Consider the following 27,232-nt stretch of genomic DNA (forward strand, 5'->3'; position numbering starts at 1 on the left):
CCAGTTTAAAATTCTCATTTTTAAGAAACTACAGCCAATACGTGTTTGGAGGCCATCCCCTTTCTAAAGGTTAAAAATAATGTGGTGATAACGAGTTTAAATGCCAAATAGATTTCAATCTGTGGGTTGCGGATTAGTGAGGTCATGCACAGGGAAACCCATGGATTCCAGATACCAATTTATTTGGGGGAATTCGGATTGGTTGGCACAGATTGAAATCTGTGCTATTTTGCAGATATGCATGTACGCATGATCTATAGTCAGCATTTCAAGGGGGGGCAATAAGGTTGTAAACAAGTGATAAACACTTCAGAAAATTACTCAAGAGATGTCTCTTCCCCACTTGACATCTATACTCACAACTCAACAGTGTACCACAACAGTATATGCAGACATGACCAAGTATGCTTCTCACGGGATAGAGATAATGTTTTTTAAAACGTGCCAAGAAATTTAAAAAACAAAGTACTACCAAAATCGGGCAGCCAGTGGAAGGACACTGGCCGCAGACCGGATGCTGTACTTCGTCCAAACTCCAGGGAACAAACTGCCCGACCAGAAGAGAAAGTGAAACCAGGAGGCCCGATCAGTGAGAAGCCTACCAATGGTAAGTAATGGGCAGGCTCTAAGCCCTTTTTAGGGCTATATTTTTGCAGTTACAAGAGATTTCACAAGCACAGCCAAGTGTTGTGCAAGCAAACCTTAAAAATGACTAATCTACTATTAATCTCTAAATTTGGATTCCGGAGTGTGCCACTTGCAACAAAGCGTTTCAAGCTTCGTCAGGGGTAGTAAGCGTTACATAAAAACAATTTACAATACAGTACTTCAGCATCCAAAAGCAAGGCCCACTATACAAAGACAAATTATACATGCACAGTGCCTTCATATGGTCTACGGATGCTATCAGGGCACTCCAGGAGGTGAAACTGCAGATGATGTGATGCAGAACAACTCCGGGAGGCTTTGAGCTTGTGGGCCGAGGATAAAGTGGCTCTAAGATACTACTGATACAAGATGTTACTCAAGTGGTTCATGTAGAACTACTCATTTTTAAACCTTTTAAACATTTTTAGGGGGCAGATGTTTCTATGGCACACAGTGGCAAGTTTGTATCCTTTTAAACTCAATAAATATCCAGCTTTAAACTTTATATTGAGCTGGCCAAAATATCCATTGTTTGAAATAGATTATTTAACTAATGAAAAACAGAGTTTGACTCTTTATAAAGGTCACTAAAGACAAATAATTTAAACATAATAAACATTTTTGTTTATATATAAAACCAAAATGGCAGTTCCTGTCTTCCCATATAAAACCCTCGTGTCTAGTGAAGCAAAAGGGCATAATGTGACCAGCCAACGTTTACTATACCTTGCCGTTTGGGGTCGTTCATGGTTTTGAACAAGGGCTCTTTTATAATCTGTTCGCAAAACACCCATGATTTAAAAGTGTGTCTTCATCAAACTACACTGTAAACTATGTACTGTTGGAGGGAATAAGTTCTGCAAAAAAAAAAAAAAAAAACACAAGCATTGGCAGAGCCAGTAGATCTGGTTAACACAAGCTACTGGCTTTGTCAATGTTTTTGGCGACGTTGCACAGCAGCAGGGCCAAAAATGAATGTTAAAAAATAAAAAAACACTATAAAGCAGCTGGAACTGGCTAAAATCACACCATAGGCTCAAGGAGCTACAAACTTAGGCTCATCATTTATTCCTTGATAAATCTGTACCACAGAGCCAAATCTTTGCAGGCATCACACACACTCTAGATACTAGGGGTTGCTGTTTTTATTGTGTGTATTAGCCCTTAGAACACTTTAGGTACTTGGAGGTTTACTTCCCTTGTTAAGTTTGTTTACTTTAGGTCTGATTTTCAAATCTATGGACGTATGTAACGATCTTCCTTTATAAAAACACAATTTCTTTGGATTATATTGCTTAATAAAATAAAATTCATAAACCTTTCAACATATGCTTCAGAACTTAATATATTTACAACTGAAGGCTCTGTAGCAGTAATACAGCAAGGACAATTTATTAAAGTTTTCATGATGTTACTGGAGATTTTTCAGGCAGCAAGTATGCAGTCTACATGTTATTCTGCAAACACAGTATCGAAAATCTGATACAAAACTCTTGGTTTTTTTTCATCTTTGTTGTTATATGACCTAATGCAACATTCTAACCAAGGGTGATCATCTAATTTTGCTCTAGAAGGGTACAATATGTTCATAACATCATGTAGCTTCTCTTGCATGGCATCATTTACCAAAATTTCTGACGCTTTTATTTGGAAAAACTGTTCCGAGCAATTCCAGAGGTATGCATCTAATGTTCCGGTTCCATCACTAAATGTGAACTTCATAATTACAACATACTGCAGAGGTACAATTCCTAATGCTGCTGCTACTGCATCAGGTTTGTATGAATCGCTTTTTGTTAAAACATGGAGTCCTTCCAAAGACTTTGGACTAGAACATTGTTTGCAGCCATAATAACATTGCTTGCCTTGGAAAAGGTATGGAGCGGAAAGGTTGGCTAAGAAGAGACGCTCTTTATCAGACCGGACAGGTATTACACTGTGGAACTGTGCTGCAAGTGTATACATTTCTTGCAGTGACCCACCTTCTATCATTATCATGGTCTCCTGTGGAGTGCTCCAGCTCTCTTTTTTTAAAAAGTGGACAGCTATTTTTTCTTCTTGGTTTTCTCTGGTCCAAAGGAAGGAATCGTACAATGCATTTGGCAAACTTTGATGCTGAGCCATTGCTGCACAGTCTTGCAAAATAAAGTTTAAATCTTCCTCATCCGGAACTTCTTGCAAGCAATTGCATTTGGGACAATGAAGCTTAACAGACTGACTGAGCACCTCCGGCTCGAAATGACTTAGTTTGGCACGAATACGATATTTTTGTGGAGCTGTACTCTTCTTGATGATATGCAATGGAGTTGTCTTCATGTGCTGGTGAGCAGTAAGCACTGTTGCTGATGACTGTTGGCATCGCTCTATAGACCTTGCAGGAACAAAGTCTTGATTTGCACTTGTGGCTACAGCTTCTCGGCAAGAAAACTCATTTAAAGTGTCATTGAATTCCAATGAAGAGATTCCTTCCAAATCCTGGTAGTCTTGAGGATCCACTGCACCAAGTCTCCTTTGTACTTCTTGAACATAATAACTATTTTCTGGAATAACTGCTATTCCTCGAGCAAAGCCCGTACCACCATGCAGCTGGAATTCTAGGCACGGTATTTTTGCTTCTTCATCACATGGTGTATGACATTTTGCATGAAGATTGTAAATAGTTAGATAGCTTCCGACTTTCAGCGATTTCGCTTCTTGTGCATGGTTATCGAAAACCAAAATATCTATTGTCAGATTTCTAAGCTGGTGAATGATTTCAGGATCCCCTTCCACGCCACCATTTCCAACACACACCTTATGTGGATACTGGCATTTTGTGCCATCCCACACCTTGAGAAGAAATGAACAACTATCCACCTCTGCTTTACCCACAAGCTGGCACATGAGGTCGAAATATGTTGAAGGTTGAACGGCAGAAAGCATCACGGTTGACCTGGACGAGGAAACCGGACTACATGCCCAGCTTCGTAATACTTCCACTGTGTTGTGGTCCTCTTCAGAAAAGCAAAACGTTTTACTGGAGGTTCGAGGAATTACGGGGGCTCCTGGAGTGCCATCAAACACGAGGGATGAAAAACCAGCACTGACACTCCCCTGCATCTCATTTTTATACTCTTTGATCCTCAGTCTGTGAAATCTGACAATGTCTCCATTCTTTGAAATTTTCGGAAGGGATTCTGGATTTCCACTAAAAAGCATGCATGTTAGTTTTACATTGGACCGATCCGTAATTGTTATAAGCGAATAATAATCAGCGCCTTTACTGCTAAGCGGGGGCTTGAAAAATGTCACAACTCCAAACACGTTGACAACTGTGTTCTTTATAAGTTGATCAAGTGGAGTATAGATATATTTCTGTTTAGGTCCCGATGATTCTGCTTGCTCAGCCAACGCAGCGTCCGACTTACAAATGTACACAGAGGATGCATTTTCACCGTCTAGTTCCAGTTGGCAGTGATGTCTTCCATCTTTCTTTCTAGAAGGAGACTTGACAATTTTAAATCCAGTGATTGCCAGAGTGTCCCCTTTGCGAACACGTTTTGCACATTTTTCTGCCAACTTTCCAAAAGCAAAAATATTTATTGCACCGGCTTTGGATGACGACGGTTCAGTCTCTGGTTCTTCCAGTATAACCTTCAATGATATCCTCCCATTTCCAAGTTTGGTCACTGGATAGCTTTGTGAAACAAGCCCCACGAAGTATTTGCTGGAGGGGTCCAGCCCGGTACGTAAATCATCTAGTCGGACCCTCTGCAGGTGTCCCGGGAGCTGAGATTCCAACCCACCTTCGTCGACATTCAAGAAAACCATGTGCATCACTTACTGCAACTGTCTCGAAGAGGCTCGCGTTGGTTTTCGCGCTCAAACACTCATCTGACCACCTACAAATGTATATTCAGCAAATGACTGTTCAAAAGAAAAAATGTTTTTTCTGCAACTCCGATGACGTTGATAACTCCCCCCTCTGCCCCGCCCCTCTGGAAATTGATGCCCTTGCCCACGACCAAAATGGCAGGTCCCGGTGCAATTCTGTATAAAGTATAGCTGGTTTTGCCCACACTTAACATGGCGACTAGCAGCTCCTCCCTCTTATAGTACATATTTTACAAGCACCAAACAAGGATTCCGCCCGAGCAGGAACCCTTAGACTTGTAGCCTCGTGCTTTAAGGGGCGTATGCTTTTTTCGAAGCAGTCATTCTAGTGGATCTGCAACGGATAAGAATTCAACAGTTAAAACAAAATTCCTATATAGATGTTCTAGAATGAGAGCAGTGCTTTGAAAAGGAGCCTACGTTGCGGTGATCTAAAATAGTCTCTAAATATTTGCCTTGTCTAGCAAATGTTTTATTAAATGATGTATGACTTTAGTAAATGCAAAGTTTACTCTTTAATTTCCCTAATTAAAATACGTAAAGGGCGTTTCAGTCATTATGACGTATGGATTGAAGGTAAGGTACCGTGTGCTTCAAATTACAATGCTAGATTCTGTTAATGCAGCAACACTAGGGGAAGAGCAGAGCTACCAACGAAAAGGCCGGCCAAAGGGGTGAGGACACTAGCTGGTCTGTACGTCAAAAGCACCGTTTACTGCCTGATTTGGTAACAGCCAATAGGAAGGAGAGTGTGCTGTAGGGCGGTGCAAGTCGTACTTGCGACCAGGCTAACTCTAGTTGGAATGAAGCTGTAATAGCCAATAGGAAGGAGGGGCGAGCTCTGGGGGTGGGGTCGATGACTGCCAGGGTAGGCTGCGTTACACTAACGCAGGCTTCTGGGTTTGTTCCTGTCCTGTGCAGGCTCTGACAGCTGGAGGGGCCTCAGCACTGCTAGGTGCGGGTTAGACGGTAAGGAACGCGTGGGGAACAGACACCTCGGGCTGGGGACATTTGGAACCCTGTAACCCTGAGTGTGAGCCACATACGCACAAGAATAAGGTGTTCCTTTGGCCGAAACTCAGAAGAGCCTCACATAGTTAATGTAACCCCTTTGCCTACACTCTTCATTTAAAGCTGTCTTCATGAAAAGCCCTCTGTTATCATTGGAAACTTCCGCCCACTCACCTATAGTTAGGAGCTCTTGCCACTTAATATAGAACACTTGACCTATTAGCATGAAGAAGACCTTGATCATACACAGTGTACACGAAGCCCCCTCTGTGCACGTTACATACGGCCACAAAATTAAGAGCTTCTATTTTGCAACACACAGACCTCAACATTTAAATTCCTCATGCACGAACTACCTCACGCTGATGCTCGACGATGAGCGAGCATGAGTACTTTGTTCAATTGTTAATTTTTTTTTACCAGGCATCACTAAAGGTGTAATTTGTAATACCAATTGTAAAATTGTTGTTTAATTTTTCTGCTAGACTGTTTTTAATGCTTTAACGTGTATCTGCATTTTTGTATTTCCCCGCATTTCCCGTAGCACGTAAAGAACCATTGCATACATTTTCAAGAGCCCCACAGTTTACTTAACTGTCCATTATACTTAAATCGTAGTAAAGACCTAGGGTATTTATTAAAGCAACATACTTGTTATCATTTGAATGGGAATGTCGTGCAAATTAATTAAATAAACGGACGCATCACAGTGGTATCTTTTGATACCCATTAGCACACGCTCAAAAAAGCCCTTATTTCTTAGGTGTACCCTCGAATTACTAGTTTAGATTCATTCTTTACAGTTGATGTTTGTTGGACCTGGCCCTTTCTACAGGGTCATCATGAACATTTTACCTTCCTCCTGTATTTTTTTGGACCGGTTATTATTGGTTTTATTACTCTGGGCACTTTACCACTGCTGATCAGTGCTAAAGTGCATGTGCTTTCTCTTGTAAACTTGGTAAGATTGGTCTACACCTGTTTGGCATATTTAATTTACTTTTAAATTCCCTTGTGCTGTGGTATCCCATATACTAAGGGCCTGCAATTTAAATGCTATGGGTGAGCTTGCAGCGCAGCTTGTGCCACTCACCGAAGTAGCCTTTCACACCTCTCTCGGGCCTCTGCAGGTTCTGCGTGTGCTGTTTACTGCTGCAGTTACGTGGCATGTAAAGTGGTTGCCACATCTGAAACTCGCCTTTTACTACATATAAGTCACCCCTTAGGTAGGCCCTAGTTAGCTCTATAGGTAGGGTGCTGTGTAGGTAAAAGGTAGGACATGTGCCTTTCACTGTGTGGCATGTCCTGGTAGTGACAAACAACCTATTTGGCTTCTCACTGCTGTGAGGCTGCCCTCTCATATGGTTGCATTGGGAATTCCCGGATTGTGCTTCAGTGGTAGTTTCTGATACGAGAGGGGTAGCGTGGCCATATTTGGTATGTTTGGAATGGTAGTCCTATATCCTGCTTATTGGTGAAAGCTGATTTGTAATAACTTTTTTAGAAATGCCACTTTTAGAAGTGGTTAATCTGTGTGCTTTTGAGTCTTTGTACCCTGCCTGGATGTGTACTCGCCATCTGGTTTAGACTGACAGGAGAAGGGGATGTGCATTTACTCTATACAGTCACAAGGGGAGTTGAGGTATGTCCTTCCTTTCCTGGGTGACTCGGCTCTGGGCTGAATAGACTTTGCGTTCATTTAGATGGGAGGGAGGAGTTTCCCTTACACCGGAATAGGCCTGGTCAGATTTTTAGAGTGGTAGGAGGAGTTGCACCTGAATACGGCTGTGCCTGAACTTTCACAATGCCGTCTCCGCCCCCTGTAGTGTCTGGGGCCAGGGCTTGGAGATGTGCATAGGGGTGATGTCCAATTCTGAAAAGTGTTTGAAGTGCCCCAGAACAAAGACTTTTGAACTATAAGTACAGGGGCTTTGACTCCATGTTTGAGAGAGACTGCTTGAACTTGTAACCAGACGCTGCTGGTTCTACATGCTGCCTCAGAGGATTGCTGTGCTGCCAGGGAACCACCATCTGAACGGTACCTTGTTGTGCTGACCTGCTGGAAGGACTGCCTGTTTGCCTGCAAGGATCCTGTGTGCTGGCCTGAGCCTGCTTCCTACTTTAAGCCCCCGGTGATCTCCCAGGGCTTTGTGACCTACCCTGGATGATGTGAAACAGTGCTCCAGCGTGGAGTGCAAAATCCCTCCCTCCGTCACAGACCAAAGATCTCACATACAGACACTATCCATACGTTTGCTGGTGGGGCCCATAACACCAACATTCACTCACCATCAATCTGTGTTTCTTAGGAGGCGATTATCTTCCAAACGCTGGCATGAAAGGAAATACCACTTTTTACCCTAATGAGTGACAAATCTACACAACCTTCTGATACTCATTAGACCCTGAACTTCATCTTTAGTATTCCTCTCATAAATCGGGATGGATCAGTTAGTTGCAGGTTTAGGTTTATTTCTAATTCTCTAATTAACCTTTTTGTTAACACATTTTCAATGAATAAACAACCCAACTCATTTCTGTAGTTATTCAATTTCAATCTTTATCTAATTAATGCAAATTAAATCATTCATTTAATCAAGTCGCCATTCATATTTACCTATTCTGGCTAATTGTCGTCCTCTATGTCAAATCTGGCAATCTCGCAAATCTATGCCCATCAAATTTAGTAAATTCAGTTCATCAGGAGTTTTGGGCATTAATTCAGCCCGTCAAAGATTCAGGGAAACAGCTGTCCTGCAGTGTCACCGTCCTCTCCGTCAGCATAACATCAAAAAATCGAGAAAGGCCAGAAACGAACCCGCACCAACCTCTCTATCTACCATAATTTATGGTAAAAATCATTGACAAATTGTCACAAAAACGGGTCTTCAGTTCCTCTGACTGGTCGATCGAAATCGTCTGACAGGGTTCCCACCAAATAATGTCTCTGATGTCATTAATCTTGCTTGGTCCGGTTCTTAAAGGCGTTTAATTGTTCTTTCTGGCAAGCTGGCTTGCTTCCCGGGATGACCTTGATGGGCACAGTCTGGTTAGGGTCATGACGAGGCCACTGTAGCTGGCGTCAGCGCAGGCACACTTCACCCAAGCCTCATACAGCGTCGACAGTCGGGTTAGGTACCAGAGGCAGCCATTTTGTGGTAGGCCCAAATGGTCAACTTAAGCAAAAGAAACACAAAACGTAATTAATACATAGAATTGACTAAATAAATGTTATTCCCTCACTAATACCCATATGTGTGTGTATTTATCTAGCAATAAGCAACACTCAAGCGGTTTTATACTTAGAAAATAAAGCACAAATCACAAAAGCGACATATATCATGCAATATTCTAATTGTCTATCATTAGTATGCGTACATATTTTAGTTTACAATTTAATGAAGTCATGCAAAGCAATCCCACGTGTATTTCAGTCATTAATAAGGTTGATTAATAATTTTCACTTCAACCCATTAATTTAATTATAATTAATCTAATTAGTAAACATGCAAAATGGGGAGTGTATACAACATTTTTGTATTACCCGCTCCAGCAACAGCACATGGTGAGCCCTGTGTTCTTCACCCGGTTTATATTGCTGCACGTGTGGCGTGCTGTTGTTCCCCTTGCCCTGGCCTGGGGAGCGCAGGGTGAGCGCTTGTTGCCTCCCCAGCATGGGAGTACTGCTTCATTCCGTGACCCTCAACCTAGCGCCTGGAGTGTTTTCTTCTCTCCACAGGCTTGTGTCTCCAAAACCTAAGTGGGAGGAGTGATTATGACGGTGGAGACAGTGCGTGTTCTCCCTGTCTCCGACATCAGCATATGGGGGTGCTTCATTTGCATTGCCAAACCAAAGCCGAGGGAAGCCTTAAAAGGCAGGTGCTGTCGCTAGTTAGCGATCCACTGCCGCTGATGATGAGCCCTTGTGCGAGACGGTGCAGGACTCTACTGTGGAGACCGAGGATACACCCACACGTCCCAGCAGCAAAGGACTGATGATGCTGCTTTGTGGGCAGGAATACGCCGCAGAGTCGTGCTGAGGGCAGGAGGTTCCCTGCTGGGATTGGGGGAACCGCTGCACCCTTCTTCGGCTAGCTTTGCCCCACTAGGGTGGAAGGGGTCAGAAAGCTGAAGTGGAGCTTGACAACCAGCTGCACCGCACAATTGCAGGCAGCTGCTGCTCCACATGCCTGAAAGGCCTTTTTGTTTCTTGTGAGTTCCAATGCAGGGACTCAGTGATGTTTCCCTGCAGGATCAGACATTGTACACCCTCCGTCCCTTGGTATCTACCTGGTGGGGAGGAGGGGGGCGCCTGGTTGCCGTGGTGGAAGCGGCACTGGAACCTGGCAAAAGGACGGGGTGAGACCTCGACCGAGGCCCCTGAGTCCCGACTCCGAAGGAATCTCCAGAAATTACAGTATTGCCTCTTATAGGAGGGCAGGTATTTTTGCACCCTGGTAGGGACTTGGATTTACTGTATCCTTGCTGGTAGGCATGCAGATGTTCCGGCGGCCTACATGCCACTCTTACTCTCTGTGTGTGTGTATATGAGAGGAGTGCGGGGTTCCTGTGACTGGTTATTGATTTATGTACCATGATGTGTGGCAACCCTTGAGTTTTTCTCTTCCTGACCCTCCTACTGCATTTGGTGCCCTGATTTATTATGTATGTCATTTGATGCCTTACAGTAACAGGATAACGAGTATTATGGCAGAGGATACATTATATGCACCGTAATGGTGGTTTGATGAGAAGTGCACACTATACGGTATTTACGGGGTTGCACTACTGGTGCTCTTCTGACCATTGCCTAGTGGCAAAGTGATGTCATGATTTATGTGATTTAAGGAAAACAAAAGGGGGGAGTAGAGAGGTACCACTCAACCTGAGTGGTGGAGGTGGATACGTCCTCCCAAGATTCAATCAATAAACATAGTGATCCACCCACAGATGTATATGTATGTCAGAATTTCCCCGGACAAAGTGTAGATCCCCACAATGGTGGAGAGTACACACTAGTTGTTAAAATACCCCTCACACACCAAAAGGGCCCTTGGTGTCATGCTTCATCATAGGGGTCTTCCTGCCCCTCCTACGGGACGGGGCGTGCTACGACCTACGTGTACGTGGGAGCACTGTTATTATGAGACAACTATGTGTATTGTGAGGGTGTGAGAGGAAGGGTCAGGGGTGAATGGAGAAAGTGAGATAAAAAATACCTGGCTCGTCGGTCTAGAAGACTTTAATATACCTATTAGGTATTAATAAAAGGTGGGGGGAGGAGGTATGTATGCCTCAATGAGCTGTGCCTCCTATGTCTGCCGACATGTTTCGAAGCTCCCCAAGCTTCTTCTTCAGGACCATAAGGATCCCTCCCTAAACTCACAGTGGTGTGTGGCTCCGTACGGAGCCACACGGTGAGGTCGTATTCAGGAGGGCAGTGAACCCGGGAGTTATAGCCTATCAGGCACTCCTACGACCCGTGCATCAGGCTCATGACGCTGTAGAATTTACAGAAATCAAGTATATTGGCCGTAAAGACCCATTGAGGCAGTATATACTTAACACTTATAAGAACATTTTTTCTTTACACAATAATTCTTTCACGTTATTACACACCACTGTGAGTTTAGGGAGGGATCCTTATGGTCCAGAAGAAGAAGCTTGTGGAGCTTCGAAACATGTCGGCAGACATAGGAGGCACAGCTCATTGAGGCATACATACCTCCTCCCCCCACCTTTTATTAATACCAGCTCATAGGTATATTAAAGTCTTCTAGACCGACGAGCCAGGTATTTTTTATCTCACTTTCTCCATTCACCCCTGACCCTTCCTCTCACAGGAGGCCATCTTGGTACCCCTCTTAAAAAAACCTGGTGCTGATGTGGCGGAGCCGTCGAACTATCGCCCCATTTCCCTCCTTCCCTATTTCTCTAAACTCATGGAGGCCCATGTCACCCGCTGCCTGTCAAACTTTATAGAATCTTCCTGCTATCTTGAGCCGACCCAGGCCGGTTTCAGACCCGCCCACTCCACTGAAGCCGTTATCTTGGCAGTTCTTGACACACTCAGGAGTAACGCAGACGTGGGTATCCCCCCAGCCCTCGTCCTACTGGATTTGTCTGCCGCGTTCGACACGGTGGATCATAACATCCTTCTCCACCGTGTCGAGCAGGCAGGCATCCAGGGCGTTGCTCTTGAGTGGGTCAAATCCTTCCTCACGGGAAGAACACAGGCGGTCCGCCTAGGTCCTTACTCTGCAAATAAGTCCTACACCTCGTGTGGTGTCCCCCAAGGCTCCTCTCTCTCCCCGCTCCTTTTCAATCTTTATCTTCGGCCCCTTATCAACTCACTTCTGAAATGGGATATCGTCACCTACAACTATGCTGACGACCTACAAATTATCTTCTCTCTCAACTCTCCACACGCCATTAAAACCTTTCACAGAGCCATGACTCACATCCAACTCTGGATGAACCAGAACCAACTGAAGTTGAACCCCGGCAAAACTGAGTTCCTTCTCCCCAGACTCAGTCACATTTACTGGGGTCCTCAGTTCTGGCCTCTTGAGTTTGGCTCCCCCCCTACCCCAGCAAAAACAGTAAAAAGTCTGGGTGTCATCATTGATACCGAGCTCTCTCTCAGGGCTCAAGTTGGAGCGGTGGTCTCCTCCTGCATGTATCAACTCCGAAGGATCCGTAAAGTCCGTCACTTTCTGCCTCCAGCGGCACTCACCCAAACTATCACCTCGCTGGTACTCTCCCGCCTGGATTTTTCCAATGCCATCTACCACGGTCTGCCACAATTTTTGATTCAACGCCTCCAGGTTGTCCAGAATCAGGCAGCCCGCCTGATTCATGGAACTCCCAGATGGCAATCAGCTAAGCCTCTGCTCACGAGCCTTCACTGGCTCCCCATCGATCGAAAGGCCGCTTTTAAGGTGGCATGCCTCCTTTCAAAGCACTTCATTGTCTTAGCCCTGTCTTTTTAAAATCTCTCATTCGCCCTCACTGTCCCACACGCAATCTCCGATCTGCCCACCGCAATCTACTGACTATCCCAAGGAGTAAAACCAAGAGATTCGGCGCTCGTCGTTTCTCCTATTTAGCTCCTGTGCTCTGGAACCTCCTCCCTCTCCCTGTCAAATCCTGTTCCTCCCTCCTGAATTTCAGGAAAATGCTAAAAACCCATCTCTTTCCCATTCTCACTTAGAATCTGTCACTTACGTTCCCTCCTCATCTGTTCTGTTTATCAGCACCAGGAAGCTTCGGTGTCAGTGCGCTTTATAAATTACATTTAACATAACATAACATAACACCCTCACAATACACATAGTTGTCTCATAATAACAGTGCTCCCACGTACACGTAGGTCGTAGCACGCCCAGTCCTGTAGAGGGGCGGGAAGACCCCTATGATGAAGCATGACACCAAGGGCCCTTTTGGTGTGTGAGGGGTATTTTTACAACTAGTGTGTACTCTCCACCATTGTGGGGATCTACACTTTGTCCGGGGAAATTCTGACATACATATACATCTGTGGGTGGATCACTATGTTTATTGAATGATTTATGTGATGTCATGACAAGTGCAGAGTGGCACAGTGATTTGTGATTGTGGCCTAATGTGTTTTATGTACGATAGCAAGGATATTTTTTATATAACCTTGTGTGGAGTCTCTTTTTGTGGTGTGCCTACTGTCACTGGTGTCTGAGGTTTTTTGCACAAATGCTTTACACATCCTCTCTGAGATGCGCCTGACAGCTCTGCCAACCTAACTAGGGGGTGAGCAGGGGTTATCTTGGGTGTGTAACTCCCTTGCCCCGACTGGAGTGGTGGGTTCTGCCTTGCCTAGGTGCATACCCTAGCCAACCAGAAACCCCATTTCTGCCAATGTTCCTGCTGATCCTGCCACCAAATGTCACGCAAAGGGGGTCTCTCCATTTTATCTGCTAACCTTTACTGGCAATTCGAGATTCCCGCTTTGCCATCTAAAAACTTATAAGGTGTTCGAATAATTTTTCGTATTTCTTGCCGCCAGCAGTATAAATTCCCTTCTCGTCTTCAGTGCTTAGATTCCTCCTGGTCTGCAAAATAATAACATTTTTATTCAGATTTTCGAATTGGTAGAGTCTGGCCCAGTTGGAGGTAATAACTGCTATATTCTCTTGTTGGGGGATTTTAACTCAAAACTTTCACGGGCATTATCGAACAAGGGACAAAGATCCAGAAGAAGCCTGGAATATTCCTGAGGCCTCTTTCCCCCTGAAAATTCAAGCAGCTACATGAGGGAGAATCCTGCTAGAATCGCTCTCCAGAATAAATACAGTAGTACTGATTAGGAGGGTCGACCCGGATATTCCAGTTTCCCCCACATGAAGAGGTAATTTTGATGCTTCCATCATTAGCTATGTAATCTCTAGTTATGACTTGTAATCATCATTTCTTGCGATGGAAGTGCTTTCCCGCTCAGGGAGCGATCACATCACTCTTCATATGACCTTAGACTTAAAGCTAGAATAAACAGAAAAATGGTCCCTGAATCTTGGCAACAGTACAGCAGCCGTAGATACGAGGAAGGGGAAGCTCTAATGGGAGACTAGGAGGAATAACTTATCTAAACGCTACCATTCTTTCTTAACGGCCTCCGCAAATAGAAAACCCAGTTAACTATTATGAATCTCTAACTGTTGTAGTAAATGAGTTGCAAAATGACAACACTTCGATAAAAATAAAGAATTTTACCCTAATGAATCACATTACTAAGAAACGTTCTGTAGATATAAACAATATCGCTTGCCTCCAATTTGCAATCTCTTAGTCTAGCAGGAAGAAAGAAATCCTAACCCTTCGGAAAACAAGCATTGGCATAGCCAATAGGTCTCGCTTTTGGGACCTTATAAGTATTTAGTTATGCAGCACAATATCCTTGGTGCAACAACATTAACTGTTGCATGGTTAAACGCTTATAAGGCCCCAAAGGTGAGACCTATTGGCTATGCCAATGCTTTTTTTTTTTAATTATTAAAGAGGACAATCAGTGCTATCAGGCTCCGGCTGTCACTTAGAGGTAGAGAGAGAGGTGTGTAGAGAGAGACAGAGAGAGAGGCGGGTAGAGAGTCATGACAATTCCTTGCTGATCAACATTATCGTGATAGAACTTCCATCAACACTGTTCTCGATCTGCCTCTAAACACTGGTGCTAGAATGAAATCCTCGAAATCTATAAGCTGCAAGCCTGTGTTCTTTGAACCATGATCCTTACTTAGAGAGATGTGGTGCTTGGATGCTCGGAGGATTGTTGACATCTCTAACTTAGGAAGCATCAAGATTACATTACTGCTCGCTCGTAAATCATGGGGAGGCCATGCAAGTGAACGTCTGTGATGTATGTAGGTTTACAGAAACGGTAAAAGACAAAATTTCAACCAAACTGAAACTTATTCTTGGCAATTACTGCAAAATTTGCTACGGTTGCAGATAAGGTGGTTTTATTTAGCATTATAATAGTCCATCCTCTTGTTTTTTTGTACACAAGGAAACTTGAGCATATTTAGAAATATCATCGAGATGAACTCCGCACAAACGGACTGCTTTTTAGGGGAGGGTGGGAGCATGGGAGGCGTCCCACAGAGGGTGAGGCTGTGTCAGATATGCTGACAAATGCAATAAATTATGGTTTGCAGTCTGTCTAAGCCTGAAAGCAAAACAGTGTATGAGTCACTTTTAATAGACAAAGTATGGTTTGATGCAGATGTGGAACGATGTGTGAACAATATTTATAGCTGTAAATTCAAGTTGTTCACATGATTAGCCCGACGTAACTGCTTTAGGAAATGGGTTTCCAGTGTAGTTAAAGGACGACCGGATTCATGCCTGGTTTTCAGGATAAGTATTGACTAGTTTCAAGTTGGATGAAAAATATAGGGAGCAGCAGAGAAGCCAGTCCACAATCAGAGAACCTCTACACTGATGTGTCTTTACATTTTAAGGGAAAACGGCGCTGTTAAAAAAGAAATAAATGCGCCTGGCCAAAAGTGAAAGCTGCGGTATTATTGAATAAATAAATAAAGGTGCATCGTAAAAAGTGAAAGTGGCGGTATTTCTAAATAAATAAAGGCAACACACGAAACCGGATGTGGGTGCGCCTGCGAGTGGTGCACGCGCGCTGGAGAGTGCTCTTTTAGAAAGCACATACTCGTGCTTGTGGCGCGCCGCTGCACACTCCCGCAAGCTGTATGCCGCCACAAGCATGAGTATATGCTTGGAAAAAGAGCTGCACGGCGGCTAAAAGTCTCCTGGGCAGTGCATGCGCACTGCGTAGGCGAGACCTAATAAGGAAAAGGAACTGCTTCTCCATAAAACAGAGAATAGCTGACTAAAACTTGATTGATTTACAGCAGGCTGCTAATATGAAGAATTCCAGACTTTTCTGGTCTTTGATTGCTGTGCGAAGTGGTACAAAAAAATACCCGAATACAGTTTCTATCCACAAGCTAGTTTGGACAGATTAAATCTCACATCTTTATTGCAAAAATCTACCTACTGTAAGTAAACAATCTGTTTTTGTCAGTCCAAATTGACCACTTCAGAAGAGATCTCAAACCCTACCCAGTAACTTCTGTCAAATTGCTCTACTTGATGCTAGAGGGAAAATCTTTGCAGGCTGCATTTTGGAACAGCTGCAGGATTGGGTTTTTGCCAAGGAGATTATACCACAGGAACAAACAGGGGTTTAACCCAAATGTTCGGTTACAGACAATATTACGACTGTTCAAACTTTAATTGATAAATGAGTAATTAGGAAGTCACAAATTCTGTATACTGCATTTATATATTTCTCCAAAGCCTTCGATAAAGTTGATAGACCAACTCTCTGGGAAAGAAACGACTGGGGGCTAGAAGTCCCACCATACCGGGAAACAGTGGTTACAACGCGGGTATTACCACGCAGGTAGGTAACAACGCTTGGCTTTACATCGCAAGTCGTTTTTACGACTTGCGCTAGGTGGCGTGCAACGCCAGGGAATGTGTTGGGTTTTAAATCCAACACATTCCCTGCAGTTGCGCTGACTGGAGTAGGAATAGTAATTGATTCTGTTCCTAAGTCCAGCGTGCCATCTAGCGCAAGCCATAGAAACGACTTGCGATGTAAAGCCATGCGTGGTAACAACGCGGTCGTTGTAGCAACCGCGTTGTTACCTACCACGTGGTAACACCACTCGTTGATTCGTCACATATTCCACCATACCCGTTGAGAGCGATTATAGCACTGCACTCCTCAACATGGTGCAGAGTGCGGATGGGGGGGGGGGTTAACAAAGGCTCACGCCTAAAATCCATACTGAGAATGGATTAAAACAAACAAGGATGTCTCTTGGCTCCTCATCTTGTTTCCATCTACTTACATGATTTAGTGTAATCACAGTAATCATGGGTCCATCTTCCGCCCCCTTTGCTTAATAAACAAGACAAGTCACCTCCCCAAGGCAACAGCCGATTGCCACAGAATTCTAAATTAGTGTCCTTTTTACAGTGCATACCTTACTTCCTCTGTAAGATCTGTAACAAAATTACTCCTCCTCAGCCCTCACATTGCAACCTAGTTGGTTGAAGGTCATCCTACTCTGGAGAGGAAGAACTGACAGGAAGCTGATGGCAAGTAGCAATGAAGATGACCAGTAAGTAACCAGGACATTACTTCCAGGGCCCATTTCCTCATCTAACAGTTTAACTAAAAGAATAATTGTGTAATCTCCTCTAAGGTCCCCTGTGTCTGGACCCACTCTGTCCGCTGATGGGGGCGAGAGACCAGCGTGGCACACCCCAGCTTCCAGACACATATGCCACGGCGTCCTTATCATTATTTCCTTTCCAAGGGAAGAGCCAATCTGTGACTTACAGAAATCAGTTTCTAGTAACCAGTTCACCAGGCACCGCATAAACACACATTCATTGTAGTCTGTTTTCTGAATCATTGGTGTGTTCTGTCAGGAAAATTTCCCAAGATAAGTTCAGATGGACCCCTTCAGCCTTTTAACCAAGTTCCCTCCAGGTGTTTACTTTTTAACAGTAGGCCACCTCAGAACATCATTCTCCAGGCCAGCTACTTTGGGTGCAAGGGCTGATTTCTACGCCATGGAAGTCCTGTACTTTTGCTAATATGTGTCTAATAACTAAATTCTTGCTTAACTTTACTAGGCCAGTAAAGCAGACCATGACGTTGAGTCTCACAAATAGAGCTATAATGGTCTACCCGTGAGGTTTTAGTGACAGGATATCCCTGTACCACATGGAAGACGTGTCCCCCAGATGTCTTGCATGTAAGACAACATAATGATTAGGAACACTACACTGTATTGAGGTGGGGTTAAATAAACATGATGCAAGCTGTTAACACTGTATTCATATGAAGTGTGCATGCCAGGGTATGACTCGTAGTTATTGCCCACTCAGTAATATGTTTCTTAACATCTCTGGACCAAATGCTCCCAAGCAACTCAGATTTTATCAATTTCTGATCTGTCTCCATAGAATATGATAACATTCTTCCATAGCCTACAGGTTGGCAAGTTCTGTTCCACTGTATGTGTTTTAGGTTCCTGCTTCTCGCACCTTCATGTTAGTCGAGGTGAGTCATTCAACAATGCTTAATTCGGGAACTGGCGTACTAGCATATTGTAATCTCACCTACATTCATCAAACATTCTTAGGACAATTGAGTCATGTAAATCTCAGTCTGTGGGAAACGACAGCCGCTTAACACAATTGTGTCAACATGCCTAGCCACATTTGCAGATGTGGAAGGGACTTGATGGGAATCACAGGGGCCTAGCTGTAGTGGCCCTGGTCTAGAGAAAAACAGTTCAGGAGGTGTGTCCTGTCATGCAAAGCATTCAGTTCCACAATCAGGAGAGATCATTCTGCTCGTGCAGACCAGCACCATCAGTTAGGAGTGCATGAACGTTAGAGCAACAAACTGTGACATGTTGCCCTTGTTCATGGCATAAAAGAGACTGTCAAGAACAGTGTTTTTTTCGTAACTAGATTTCTAATTGCCTTTAGAATCCTTTAACTAGTCTACATGTGAGACTGGAGGTTGGGAATAAAGCAATGCATAATAGGTTGCAAAATGGCACACTTCCCCTATTGGATGTGGGGTATCTCGCTGCAAGTATCCCCAATTGCAGTCAACTTCGATCTGATGGAACTAGTTTTTGGGAGCTGCACCATCATGTTACTAGCCTTATCGCCATTAATATGGCTGTGTAAACACTGTAACTTGGAGTCAGTCTTTTGACTTTTTGCCTTCAAGTATTCTGGAGTTGGTGTTTCATACGATAAACACCAGACATCTAGGTGGTGTACCTTGTTCGCCATTTCGGTCAACTCCCTCTACACCACTTCCTTTGCGTCAACCACTTCCTTTATACTAACACCTTGTATCATCAGTTTAAATGCCTCCCATGCCATGCTCATTCTTGCCCATTGAACCCTCATTCTCCTTAAAGTAGTTTCTAATCGCCCCTGCTAGAATGGGCATGTAGCCTGCATAGTGTAAGAGTTCCCCTGCGCTAAGTGCCTGTTTTTTTTAATATTTGGATTTAGTCTCACACTAGTCTGGTGTAGGCACAGAAACCTAGGCCTGTCCCTTGACACGAGTGAGATCCTGGACCCGTGTTGTGACTTGGAGGGAAGCAACAGGAATGCCTTAATTTTACTTGCAATGGATTGCTATTGTTGGTTTAGCATGTAGCGCGGTGGTAGTAGCATTCCACATTTTGTGAATCCTTATTCGTGAGTAGACCTGTTTGTTTTAAATCTATGTCAGTAAAGGGGAGGCCTTCTGGCCCACTCCTGTAAAGTTCGGTTTCTATGCTTAACGCAGATCCTAGCATTAACTCCCCAAGTGTATGTTCTGTGTGTTTGCATATGTAGCCTCTATGGTACTTGCATTATGTTCGAGTGAGCCAGAGTAATGAAGCCCTGTAGGTTCTTTTTTGGATGTTCCTGGATTGTTCCTGTGCACAAGAGGAGGTGATTTTGCTTTTTCAGACTGTGGAAGTGTATTTCTGATATGCCTGAAGCCTGCAGGAGGAGACTTAGATACTGGAGTGGGGAAATTGAGGCAAGGTTCCTTTTACAAATTAAATTAGGCCTTTTGCTGAGAGGAGTTGCTTATTAGACTTCCTGTAGCATTGCATTTTGTTAGTTGATAGGTGCGAAAGATGGGACTACAGTCTCTGTTGATCAAGGTTGAAGAGACCCTTTATTTGAGGCCAGTCGTTGTCTTTCACCTGGCTGTTGATAGCAAGGTACAGAAAGCACTCACCTGTTGGTGCCTGTGTGTGGGTCCTCCAGGCTGGACACCGCCATACTTTGAGGAGTATCACTACACACAGAGTCAAAGCCTGGAAAAGACACTTGAAATGAGAACCAGTGCAGACAGTTGAGCCTCATCTCCTGTTTGCTTTGACTCTAAACTAGTGGGAGTCCCTGATCTATTTGTTGTTCCAGCTCTAAATTCTCTTTGACCAACAAAGAGAATGCTTGCTTGCAGATTAGTCAATAGGCTGCTGTCAAACCAGAGCTGGTGTCTGTCAGTCAGCCAACTTCCCAAAGATGAGGACACAATACCTGAAGTCTCTCCTTATTGGAAGACTGATCTGAAGCACCTAGAAGCCACCCAGTCTGCTAAAAGCGGGAAGGAGACTGCACGCCCTGCAAGAGGTGTGACTATCCAGGGAGTGCCAAAAGCAGCAAGACTTCAGAGCTGAGAGGGTCTGCCAGGAGAAGGAAGACTGTGAGGCCAAAGAATTGTTAGGTGCAGGCTCCCCAGAATCATAGTTGAAATTGAAAATTGCGGTTTGGCAGCAGGTCTCACCGCTTTCCAAGAAGATCGACCGGGGCTGGCCTCACGACCGTGACCAAGTTCTACCCTTGTCTAGTTTGGCCACCATGACCAAGATCTGTGTTCGTCACTGTTGCCATATTCCAAAAGTGGATTATGTGGCTGCCATCGTGCTGCTGTGACACCTGCTAATCACATGGCAGCCCATCTACAGTGCATAAGCGTAAGCCCCAGAAGCGGGGTCTGTCCCTGCTGTGTGCCCCACTGATGCCAGTACCTGTGTTTGCTGAAGGACTTCTGGTGGTGTCTCCTGCTGCCAGTCCATTAAGTGGCCTAACTAGACTGAAGGATGATGCTGCAGTAGGCAATACTTCCAGAAGTGGGAGTAAGCAGAGCCGAATCTCTCCGTCCCCCCGCTTCATAGAGAACATGGGAACTTGCGATGTGGTGAAAGTTTGAGGAGACTGTATTGAACGGAGTTCTATTATTGCTTAACTAGGGTATTCAGTATCTGAATCTGGATTCTTGCTGCACACATCTGTAAGCCACGGGGGTCTGCTTATTCTCACGAGTGGATGAACACCCAGGTAAAGGGAAGAGTTGGGCTGTATCCCAAGGTGCAGTTGCCCAAGTACCTGTATGTTTTATTGTGCCTGCTAATATTACATGTGCAATATTTCGTTTTTAATGACTGAGCTTTTCTAAGTAAAACACTGTGCTGCATGATCAATTATTGCTCTGCTGCTGGGTCGTTGAGTTGTGAGCTTGCACACCCCTACACCGCCTCCCTGAGAAGCCTGTAATTGCTCACTATTGCTACGACTGAGAATTGGGTGCTAAAGGAGTTGGAATTGGCCCAGTCTACCGAGTCTGTAGGATTGACCCTGGGACATTAAAAACCAATGACTACCACAGCTGAGGCGCAGTAGCTCTTTCATGCCCGGTGGCTCCCTGGATGGGGTCTGACAGCATCTAAAGTCTGGGTTTAGCAGTATAGATACTTGCTCTCGTTAAGTCGAGTTGTAGTAAACAATCTCCCAATCCCATAGTTAATGTTAAGGGGGGCTGTGGTCAGAAATGGCCTTATCCAGATCATCAACATACACCGTTACACCAACCATACTAACACTAATGAGTCTAGTATATACACTGTGAACTGGTAAATAAAAATAATATTCAACTGTCAGCAGATTGGTTCTGTCTCTAATAGTTGTGCAGACCCCAACGGTTAAGCCAGTTCCTAAGCGTTGTCGTTTTTGCACTGACCTGCTGTAGGTAATGGTAGAAATGACCTTTCAAATGACGAGGCAGCAAATGCAAACACTGCAGAGGCGATTACTCCAGTTCTGTACCGTTCAGTGGGGTTAGTTACTTTGCTGGTGCTGCTCTTTGGTATTATTTTTCTACTCTTCTAGAGGTCTTTGTGTTAAGGATTTTCTCTGAGGTACAGAGCGACACTGACGCTCTTATGTGAGGACCACAAAGTCTTTTGAATGCTGAAGACAGTAATCTGCAAGCTGTTCACTGATTTGCTCTTCCATGGTGCAAATTGGCTTTTTTTTCTAAGTTGCCGGAAACCCAAACCTCTGTCCAACAGTCCTGTGCACCACTCAACACCTTTACAACTATCGGTCTAGAACTGTTGGTCTCACTGTTATATTCCTCTAGTAATATCCCTCCACTGTTCAGCGTTACCAAGCTGTCTTTGTTGTCATTTGTCTGTGATTGCTCTTGTGTGATTATCTTCTTGATGCTGTGTGCCACTTTGTCTTCTTCACTGTTGGTCAATCACTCATTTGACGTACACCTGACTTTAGAAATGACGCGGATCCTGATTAACTTCCTTGCCTTTTGGGGACAAGTTACTGAGAGATCTGTTTTCCTTTTTAAAGGGACCTTATCAATTGTCCTACGTTGTAATCCCAGAAACGCCTTTCTCTACTATAATTGTCTCTCACTAAAAATTGTCGTTTGAGCAATCGACATTTGAATTGGATATACACGTAACTAAATGTATAACCACTATAGGCCCACCAATGTCCTTACTCTTAAATTTATTCGTGGCATAAGTCGCTTAAACTGTTTCAACAGATGAGATTTTGACGTTAAGGCATAAGCAAGTTATTGATTAGATTGAAGCGTTTTTTGAAACCCTACTGAAAACCAGTGCAGCACAGTTCCCTTGTTTATTTACTGTGTGTCAAAAAGCACTGATCAACCCTTACTAATATATTCGTTTAGCTGGGACTACTGCAGTATTTTTGAAATATTCATACTCCCCAAGCAATAAACACAGAACATATCTACATTCCTTTCCTTCACAGCGCCAAATTATATTTATAATATTCAGTTTCGTCATCAATTCTTTGGAGCAGCATTCCTGGTTCATCTTTTAAATGCCTTCAAGTATCGTTTAGCATTGTATCATACAAAAATAAATTTTCAATCTGTGGAATATCAAGAGTGCAATATTGAATTGCTGCGAAGATCAAAAGCATAGTTTGCGACCATAACTCTAATTGACCTTGTTTTTCTGTGACGTTCATCAATTTATTTAAGCGTTTCTTCTCTTTTCAGAAGATGGGGAAGAAGAGTCGTGTGAAGACACAACGCTCGGGCACTGGACCCACGGCCACGGTGTCACCAAAAGAAATGCTAAGTCTCATCAGTGAATTATTACAGAGTATGATTTTTAAGTTTAAATTCGTTCAAAGATCAGTTGTTTACATTGTAGATTTTATTTCAAAAGTTAGTGTTGGTTATTGTTAGACCTGTCAGCCCTTTGGGTGGTCCCTCCTCATCATTATTTATTTTGTCCCACTTCTGCCTCAAACCCTGTTATAATTTTTCCTTTTTGGGAACCACCAGACTTTTTAGTGTTGATGCAGGGTCACGGAGCCATTTTCCCTACCCCTGGAACTTCTGTCTGAGGGCCTGAGAAACAAAATGGTGGCCACCCATTGTCACCTGTGACATAACTAGAACCTTCTGGAACATTCTAGAATCCTGTGATAGTGGGAGGCAGTTTAGAATGTTGGGAGGCCATCTCAGAGGGGCAGTTGGCAACTGAGTGGAGAAGAGAGAGGACAGAGATAGAAGGAGGTCGGAGTAAGGCAGCAGAGGTGGAAACCAGTGCACTGGGGTTTTTACTTCATTGGTGTGTCACATATTTTGATGTAAAAATTTTTGTCACTCTGCAAAAAGGAAGAAAAATATATGCCTTGGGTAACAAGACGTATGTTTATTGATATTGTTGGATAGGATTCTAATGAGATATGCTTTACGTGCGAACATTGCTGGTAGTTTGGAAAAAATGTGGATAGTTGACATAAGACAAAATGTGAGGAATAGCCAAGGGCATCATAAAGGTGGTGTTATATCTTGATGAGCAAAGCAACATGTTTAAATGTGTAAATAGCTGAGACTTTCCTTCATAAGATCATGGAACTCCCTAAGTAACTTGCAATATCTTTTTTATGCATGGCAGATGGTATTTAAGCCTTACTCTTCTCAGAAACCACTTAATTCCTTAGTGTCTTGCTCTGTCATGCTCATTGCAGACTTGAAAAATAAAAGCAGAATCTGTACTGTGAAATTAAATCCACCGAAATGCTGCTAGTGTTTTTTTCAAAAATATATTCTAGTATTTTTTTATTGTAAATCATGTTAAAATGCTGTAGTTCATATAGTGTAGAAACATACCGATATTTTATCTTTGATCTAATGATCTTTAGTTTGGAAAACATAAACATGCTGCCATAAATTTCATTCTTTTACTGATCACGTTTTCTTTTCAGAAAAAACATATTAGAAGAGGGAAAAGCCAGTTCTCACTTTCCTTGTTTTACCAGCAGCTGCAATATTGCTCTGTGACCTGATTTCACCATGGCTCTTGCCTCTGGCAGTGTTAGTTGTGGCATCATAACTCAACTGTAATAACATATCACTGTTGAGCAGCTATGTAATTTCTTTATTACAGGTGGCTAGAGATGTCACAGTTCTCCTGTGAAAAGGAAGTTAGAGACATACTTTTATATATGAAGTGCGGACTCCTAAATATTGTACATATGTACAATGAGCAAAGTCAGTGTAATGTTAAATAGTAATAGCTATTTTCCTTTCAGTAGCAGATGATTCTTTAAAGTCCAGTGGTGAGGTGCACATTCGGATGTCAGAGGAAATTAAAATGAGTGGACCTGACGGGTTGCAAGAAGCTAGAATGTATGGAATCTAGATGTAGCATGTGGAAATTTAGGTGAAGTTTAGAGGTGCTGTTAGGTAGATCTTGGGTTTTAGTTGGATTTGCAATTCAGGGACAAATGAAGTGTAGCATTGAAGATTAGTTTTAGTAGTTTGTAGATGGCCCGGTTTTTGGCAGCCAGCCATCTTGATAAGTTGCGGTGTGTTTAGGAAGTTCAATAAGGTTCCAGTGCTAAAGGCAAGGACGGTATCCAGTTGGAGTGGAGTTCTAGGGGGGATACCAGTTCGTAAACTATTGCATTTGTCTATTTTGTAATATAGAATTGGTCATTGCTTTGGCTATGTAAGATGGAGTGACTGTTGGATCTTTCTTATATTTAGAATTTGATAATGTGCTGCAATCATAGTGATAAAAGATTCCTGGATCTTAAAGTGGTCATATAGAACCTCAAGATTTCTGGCAGAGGAGGCAAAGGTTAATGAGTCAAAAGGAAAGTGGATTTAGTTAGGTAAGCACATATTTCTTGAGTTCAGCATGGTACCATTAAGTGGTGAATCAGTAGGCGAGCAGTCAAGTATGCATTCCTGAAGCTGGGGAGAAAATTGAGAAAATATTTGGGTGTTGTAGGCAAATGTTGATGGTAGGAAAAGTCATGACAGAGATAAAGTCACAGGGAGGTATTTTATAGAGGGGAAAAAAACAAGAGAGACACATGACTGATCCTTGAGGGTCTACAACAGGTAGGGATGTAGATGTGTAAAGTTTGGAATGCCAGGCTACGGAGTAAGAGCAGTCAGAGATGGGAAGAGAGACACTTTAAGGCAGAAATGGCAAGATGTGCTCTATTTAGGGGAGCAAGTAAGGTAGGATGATCACGTTAGTACTATTATACAGGTGCAAATTGTTTTAGATTTCCGAAAGGGAAGTGAAGATCTCTACAGTTGTGTGATGCATTTACTAAAGATCCAACGGCACACAGGTTACTGGTAAATAATTATGACAGTTATTGTGATTTATCGCTGGGCTTCTGTACTATAACAGAATGACAAGGTACTCCATTTTAGCACTTGATTCTGAGTAGTGTGGTTGTGTATTAAATGCTTGCCCCTGAAGGTGGTGTGAGTTTAAAAACTGTATGTATCTTGAAGTATCACTAAATAACTGTGATATCCAGGTAGTTCTTTCTATTGGGAAAGAAAAGGACTTTATTATAGGTAAGTATAGTATTCCACACACTAAAAATTGAAAACCAAAAGTGTCTAGCAACTTCTGGGCCGAAAAACCAACCACCAAATGTTTTGGAAGCATCTTCGTTCTAGACACTATACTTTAAACATTGAGTTCCGTGGCGATTGTTAAGAAGGATGGTTCACTCCTGCTCTGGCCTATTCAAAAGTGCCCACATATGCAGAAACTCGAAATGGTTTATAGAGTTATATTAAAGCAAACAAATGAATGATCCTTTTAGTTTTGGGTTTCAGTTTTGGAGATTGGAATGTGCACAACAGTGCACACTTTTTACCTGCTGCAAAACAAAACAGGTCCATAGGTCCACCACCCAAACAAATGAGGTGCTCACCATTCTTAAAAGTAAGCAAATGTTCGGGTCCTTCTGGTGGTGTCCAAGGGGGCGTGTGGATTGACCTGTTGGAAGAGGCATAGTTCCTAGGTCATGCCCTGTTGCCACTAGGCTACTTTGGGTGAAGGAGGGGGAACCATGGCTGGCTAGGGTGTCAACACTCTTAGGTGACCAGAGAGTTAGTTGGTGGGGGAAGGTGTATCTTAAAGCCCACAGGACCTCTCTGTCCGAGCGCACACCCACTATAGGCACAGGAATGTCTAGTTACCTGTGGACTACTGGTCTGTATGTATATATTTTTTTTTTTTACGACCATGTCAAATTGCAAAATTTCTGAAGCTGCATGGCTAGAGAGATAATTGTAATGTTTCGGGAATCATGTCAGCCTCTTCCAGTTGACTGCCTGGAATCCCAGGACTGGGGTCGAGGTAGACATTCCTCAACTTCATGATTTAGCTATTGACAAGGTACTGACAGTATACAGGTTTGGGATGGATCGGGACGAAGCAGGCTCACTCTTTTCGCTTCCAGGAGACGAAGAAACCATGCCTAAACCCAGATGTTATCATGTTTGCTTACTGGGCAGTTTGGGGCAATCTTGTGCCCACAGGGCAGTATGTCCTTCAGGTCTGTTTTGCAGGTCCTTCCAGGCATCAACTAGTCCAAACCTAGCTCAACAACATAAACCTGGATGAATTGATACAGCTGCTTTCACTAAATGCCAAGTCACTGTTGATTCATACTGGGCACCAGCCTAAAAAAAACCAAAGCAGCCTGGTGCCAGCTCTCTCTACTAAAGAAAGTTAAATATTTCCTTCCAGAAGGGCACTTCAGAACTGCTGTTTAAGCTCTCATACTATGTTATTTGGATTGTAGCAATGCCATGGTCTATGGGGTCCCAGACTCCACACTAACCTAACTTAAATTCATCATAGAAACAGCTGCATGCCTCATCAATGAGCTGAAGCTCTCTGTGCCCTGTATAGTCTGGTGATGGGCTGTAGTGTATTCCTGCACAATAGAATACACAAGGCAATGTGGGTGTCACCAGAAAATTCAACAGAGAATG

General features: G+C 43.4%; 2 protein-coding genes across 3 annotated transcripts in view; one reads left to right on the forward strand and one right to left on the reverse strand.

Moving 5' to 3' along the window:
- Positions 1 to 2,015: 2,015 nt before the first annotated feature.
- POT1 (protection of telomeres 1) lies at positions 2,016 to 4,577 on the reverse strand. Its single transcript, XM_085626426.1, has one exon. The coding sequence runs from the start codon at positions 4,462 to 4,464 to the stop codon at positions 2,101 to 2,103; it is 2,364 nt and encodes a 787-aa protein (XP_085482552.1). The 5' UTR covers positions 4,465 to 4,577; the 3' UTR covers positions 2,016 to 2,100.
- A 697-nt stretch (positions 4,578 to 5,274) lies between these two features.
- The window catches only part of SETD3 (SET domain containing 3, actin N3(tau)-histidine methyltransferase), a 452,863-nt gene continuing 430,905 nt past the window's right edge, over positions 5,275 to 27,232 (forward strand). Inside the window, exons 1-2 of one of the 2 annotated variants that reach the window (XM_085626427.1) lie at positions 5,275 to 5,490; positions 22,961 to 23,066. In XM_085626427.1, coding sequence (XP_085482553.1) covers positions 22,964 to 23,066 — 103 coding nt within the window. In that variant the 5' untranslated portion in view covers positions 5,275 to 5,490; positions 22,961 to 22,963. The remainder of the gene's footprint in view (positions 5,491 to 22,960; positions 23,067 to 27,232) is intronic. The other variant, XM_085626428.1, reaches the window with a different exon arrangement.

Source organism: Triturus cristatus, chromosome 9 (genome assembly GCF_964204655.1).
Source record: "Triturus cristatus chromosome 9, aTriCri1.1, whole genome shotgun sequence".
NCBI classification, from domain to species: Eukaryota; Metazoa; Chordata; class Amphibia; order Caudata; family Salamandridae; genus Triturus; species Triturus cristatus.

What these genes read in the sequence shown, in the direction of transcription:
- POT1 (XM_085626426.1), bottom strand. Translation starts at nt 4,464, where the DNA reads ATGCACATGGTTTTCTTGAATGTCGACGAAGGTGGGTTGGAATCTCAG.